At 41.7% G+C, this 6,000-nt stretch overlaps 1 protein-coding gene across 1 annotated transcript in view; it reads right to left on the minus strand.

The window, feature by feature from the left end:
* Nucleotides 1–3,134, minus strand: part of MLF1 (myeloid leukemia factor 1) — a 30,029-nt gene extending 26,895 nt beyond the window's left edge. Inside the window, exon 1 of the mRNA XM_068977156.1 lies at nucleotides 3,018–3,134. Coding sequence (XP_068833257.1) covers nucleotides 3,018–3,064 — 47 coding nt within the window. The 5' untranslated portion in view covers nucleotides 3,065–3,134. The remainder of the gene's footprint in view (nucleotides 1–3,017) is intronic.
* Between the last annotated feature and the right edge of the window lie 2,866 nt (nucleotides 3,135–6,000).

The following is a 6,000-nucleotide window of genomic DNA, read 5'->3' on the forward strand; positions in this document are numbered from 1 at the left end:
AAGCCGTAATGGGGTTACATCCTCATAAACCCATCAGAAGTGGAAAATAACCCTGTAGAAAATGCATTTAACATACCTGAGCTACAAAACATCATAGCTTAGTCTAGTGTACCTTAAAACTTAGATGTGCTCAGACACTTATTTTAGCCTGCAATTGGGCAAAACTATCCAACACAAAGCCTATTTTGTAATAAAGTATTGAATTCCTCATGTAATTTATTAAATACTGTACTAAAAGTGAAAAACCGAATGTCTGTAAGCGTACGGGTTGTTCACTCTCATGATCTCGTGGCTGACGGAGCTGAGGCTTGCTACCCCTGCTATTGCGCACCTTGTGAAAGTATCGTATCCCATGTCACTAGCCAGGGAAAAGATTAACATTCAAAATTGAAAGTATGGTTTCTATTTAATGTGTATTTTTTTTACACCACGTCAAGTTGAAAAATGTTAAGTGGAACCACTGTAAACTGGGGACCAAATGTAATCACTTTCAGCAATCCAACAATCAACTATACCATATTAACTACAATACAGAGAGTAAAAGACACTAGATTGTCATTAAATAGTATCTCTTGAACATTTTCTACATGTCAGACGTTAAAATAGCCACCAGACAACCCAATGACCGACACATAATGTGAGCAATAGGGATAATATTTATATAAAAGATACAGGGCATGGAACCCCCTCTGTGTTCCTTAAGGTCAGTGCATGATTTAATAATGACTTTATCAATTCCTTACGCTTGACATATTAAGTAATGGATACTCATTCTGTTTGGGGTTCAGATAAAAGGGATGAGTCAAATGAAATAAATATTTGAAATTTACTTGAAAATAAATAAAACTTACTTTTTTACTTGAAATAAATATAAACTTACATTCTTCTTATCTCCTCTAATTATTTTTACTCTCTATATTGCCAATTGTGGAGCAAAGAAATAAGTCAGTTTTATAAAGTTAATTTTATCCCAAATCTTTATGATATGGCTGCCTGGATTTGAAGACGGCTACAGAGAATGATGACTGAAAAACCTACTGCCATGTAACTGATGGTCCTATCCATCCTAAGTGCAGGGGAAGAGTGTTCTTTGATGTATGCCTACTATTTGTGTTCTGTTACTATTTCTGACCCTGCCTCTTGGGTTCATTGCCTTTGCTCAGAAAGAGGCATCCAAGAGTTTAAATTACACTTTTGCTAGATGTTTTAAAGAAAGTACTAATCATACATTAGTTTAGTTATGGCCACTGCTCTTTTGATATAATCAAGAGAATACAACTCAAAAGTTGTCATAATCTTCTTAACTGCCGCCCATTGTACTGAGGTCACAATTATGTAAGAACCACTTCAACAGCTCAACTAAACTATGGATATATTTAGTCCCTACGCTCACAGGCTTTTAAAAGAGCAAATTATAATACAAACTTTGAAATTTGTTAAAATCACATTGTTCATAAATGTCGCAACTGCTCCTAAACACATTAACTGAAACAATATGATAAATTTACCTGAGCCCACACACTCCTTAGCTTCCCTGGTGGCTTAGATGGTAAAGAACATGCCTGCAATGCAGGAGACCTGGGTTTGATCCCTGAGTGGGGAAGATACCCTGGAGAAGGGAATGGCTAACCACTCCAGTATTCTTGCCTGGAGAATTCCATGGACAGAGAAGCCTGGCAGGCTATAGTCTGTGAAGTTGCAAAGAGTTGGACACGACGGAGTGGCTAACACTGTACACCCCTTAATTATAGTGAATAACCTTTAGAATAAAATATTAATAAATTAGAATTAGAATTAAATATTAATAAACAATAATATAATATTAATAAATATTGTTTTTCACATTAATAATTTCATCTTTTCTACTGTTAATTTTCTCTCAGTTATTACCATTATGTTATTTGGTTTTAATATAGTACTATTACATTTAAGCCAATATAATATTTTCTTTTAAAAACAAATCTATGTAGTAAACTGGTAACATTTCAACCTTTTAAACAGATGGTGATCAAGTTGCACAGAGAATTTAAGTGATCAAAATAAATTAGGACTGCAAAATTCAAACTGGCAAAACACCTGGGTAAAAAAAATAACACAAACCTTCCTGTTTTAGGGATCCAACTAGATTGTGTTACATTTTTATATAATCACCAAAGGAAGAACCATAGAAAATACAAAACCCAGGAAACCCTAGAAAACTAGATCATAATTAAATAACTATTTTCTGGAAGGCTTCCTCTTTAGACATCACAGTATCTCACTTGAAACCGTTCACTGGGCTTGGCACTTGTTTACCTGAGGTGTTAAATGCACCCTCTGTTTCCCTGCCTACTTGCACTTTTAATAGGAAGAGGAGTCCCTCTCCAAACAAGGCTACCTTTGTAACAAATCAAGAAAGGAAACAAACTGCACCTGGCAACTTCCAACCACTTCTAGGGAGAGACAGCAAAACTCTCCAACGCTCTTATAAACACATATTATGGAAAATACTATTTTAGAAAACGTTTCCCTTTTCGAAGACTTGCCATGTTATTAAATATTCCCTGCCTCTCTTTTGGAGTAGAAGCAGGTGTGGAAAGGGCCCTGTAAGTATAATTCTCTTCAGAAGTTCCACCGAGAGGCAGTTACCATCCCCTGCAAAGCCTCTGCAGCTGCGAAGGCGGGACTCTGAGCGCCAGAGGCAAAGAGGTTAGGGGGCGCCAGGTACCCGAAATCGGGCCGAGTTAAGAGCAGCCCGCATGGGGGTCTGTTGGGCGGGGAAGCCTGCACAGACCTCTCCCACCTCACGCCCCCAAATTTCTCTTCCTTTCCAAATCCTCCTCTCCTTTCCCTCACACACAGCTATATCCTCTTCTCCCTTCCCTTTCACGCCCCCCGAGTCTTCCTCAAACGGTCTCCTGGAGTCACCCGAATTCTCTCTCCTTCTTTCGCGTTTTAACTGACTTTCCCCTTAAAATAGCTCCTCTCAAGATCTCCGAGTTCCCGCGCGACCGCGGACTCCCGCCCCAGACACTCACGAGAAGAAGGGATCATCCTCAAAGCTGCTGCTCAGCATCCCGAACATCCTGGCTCTGTCTCCGGAAGCGGCGTTCGCGGACAGACTGGCAAACGATGTAACTCGCCGCGGCCGCGACCCGAGCCAGCCTGCCCAGCACTGTCAACGCCTGTCTCCCAGCCGCAAGGGCCGTGGCCGTCGCGAAAGGCGGTGCTCGACGCGGAGCTGCTTTCCTATTGGGCGCAGATCCCACAACGTCACCAGGACGAGGCGGGGAAACAGTGTGCCGCTGCCATGGGAACCGCGAGCAACATGGTGGAGGTCAGAGGCTTGTCAACGCCTGTCTCCCAGCCGCGTGGGCTGCGGCCGTCGCGAAAGGCGGTGCTCGACGCGGAGCTGCTTTCCTATTGGGTGCAGATCCCATAACGTCACCAAGACGAGGCGGGGAAACAGTGTGCCGCTGCCTTGGGAACCGCGAGCAACACGGTGGAGGCTAGAGGCTTGGCCAAGCGCCAGCCGGAGAGCCCAACATGAAGCCTCCTGTGGGACAAGATAGCTTGTTCTCTGGGCTGCAGGAACACAGAAATCAGTCTACCCTCTGTGTGACCTTGGGTAAATCGCCCTTGGCCTCGAAAAGGCTCTTTTCGGGAAAACGGAGATGGGTCAAGATTTGGGCTACTCTGCATCCAAAGACCCATTTACCGGCCTCATTTTGTGATCCACAGCAGAGTCCTGTCCGAAACACACTGTGGTGGTTGACCTAACGCTGTGAACAATAAGAAAAGATGTGCAAAAAGTTTTTGAGTTACATTTAGTAAATAGTGTGACTCAGTACTTGAGGGAAATGGGATGAGGCCTATTAGATTTCAACAAATTCGTCTTTTGTGAGTCTAACCTGAAAGCAATATTTCCCAAGTGGGAAAAGCTTAAGTTTTACGTATACATGGTATTTAAAAATAAGATAAGAATGTTGCTCTCTTCCAGCCTCTTTCCAGTCCGTTTCAAGGAGCAAGTCTCACTTTGGTGCTGGTGTGTCTCTTCAACACTTCTCCAGCATTGCTTAACCTAAGAGTAGGACTCAGGCCCAAGGCCTGCAGCAAGCAGCCATAGCCAACTAAAATTCCATTACTGTGTATTTTTGTTTTAATTATATTTATATATAAGCCTTCTGTTTATGGCAAGGAAAGTGGTCTTAAATTTAAAGCAATAACTTTAAGTGAACGTTTAAAAGTTTCAACATTTAAGTGAAACCATGTGCTAATTTCAGGAAATAGTACAGGTCAGATGTGGTGGGTATGTTGAGGGGAGGGGTCGGTGGGAGGGTTCTCACATTACTGAGCTTGGAAAACAGGGTCCTGAGGTGTTGCAGGAGCCTATAAAAATGTGGAGGAGAAAAAAAGAACATTAGAGAGAGAGAAGAATGATTAGGGGTCTAAGAAGAGAGAAAATGCATGTTGCATGTCCATCCTTCACTAACTGGGCTACCCAGCCTCTACAGAGGGCTGTCACATGGAGACAGAGTGTTATCCATAGCTGCACAGGGCCTCCTGGGATTGGGCCAGCATGAAGAAGTGTGCAGGGCCTGATTTGGAGGTGACAGGAATACTCGGAGTTATTTTGGGAGCTGGAAATTTAATCCTTTGGACCTTTTACCTCCCCACCTTTAGCCAAGTTCTTTGATTCCCACCCCCCACCCCCACCCTGAGACTGATGACGTGAGGTTGGGCAGCCTTTACAGCCCAGGTTAAGACCTTATAGCCCTTCTGAGGAAGAGGATATTTTTTTTCTCCAGCCTCAGAATAAAATTCAGAGAGCATATACATATTAGGGATATTCTTAATTAGTTTCAAGGCAAAACAATTATTTTAGAAGAACTGAAATTATTTTCTGCTTAAAATAATACAACCCAAGATGTTAAGGAGGCTACATTAAAAAAAAAAAAAAAAAAAGACTTAAATGAAATGGGGAAAGTGATTGGTGATCAATGATAGCATTAAAATAGTTTTGAATTAAGGTCAAATAAAGGAGTTTGTGGGAAGTTTTCCCCTTTTGTTCCCATGGGGAAATTTTTCTTAGCATTGCACTGTTGAAACATTTGAGCTTTAGTCCAAGCATAGGTTAGTTCAGGGTGTTATCTGGAGCTTCTAAAAGCAGTTTGGGCCTAATGGCAAACACTTAAAAAATGTTAATAGCGGAAAAGGGAGAGTGGATGCTAAAGAGACCTCATCAGTTTCAGATCAGGTGGGTAACAGGTAGGAGCCAGAGCAGGGAAAAATAGAATTGCAAAGCAGGACTGTGGGGAGAAGGGGCCCTGCACTGTCTTATAAATAGAATCACAATAGATCATGTGTACTGATTGTGTGCCAGGTACTATGGTAGGCCCTTCATGTACATTAACTCATTAAATCCTCACAATTTTTATGGAGTAGTGATTGTTTTATCTCCATTCTTAGGTAATGCAACCAAGATACAGAGAAGCTAAGAAAGTTTCCAAAATTCACACAGCCAGAAATTGAACTGGGCAGTGTGCCTGGAGTTTTTGCTAGTAGGAGCTGTTTGCATGGAATGTGGGTGATGGGCCACACTGAGAGATGCAGATGAAAGCAGGTTATTATTTCTCAAAATCATGTAAACAAACTAAATAATGGGCTCATACTAAAAAATGTAAAATTTAGTGGGGATATATTAAAATCAACATAACTTTACAAATATCCATTGAGTGCCTACCCTAGTCAGACACTTATCTAGACACTGAGGTGTTGGTGAACAAACAGACAAAAATTCCTGTTGTCCTGGAGTTTATATCTTGTGAATGGGCAAATGAAAAATGACATCACAGAAAGCAGTACGTATGTTAAAAGGTGTTAGGAGCAAAACCTGAGCAGGGTAAGGGGAATGGAGGCATGCAGTTTTAAACAAGGAGATCTGTGTAGATCTCATTGAGATGGTGAGGTTGAGCAGACTCACTGGAAGGAAGTGGACATCGCTAAGAAGAGCATTCCAGG

Source organism: Capricornis sumatraensis, chromosome 1, assembly GCF_032405125.1.
Source record: "Capricornis sumatraensis isolate serow.1 chromosome 1, serow.2, whole genome shotgun sequence".
Lineage (NCBI taxonomy): Eukaryota > Metazoa > Chordata > Mammalia > Artiodactyla > Bovidae > Capricornis > Capricornis sumatraensis.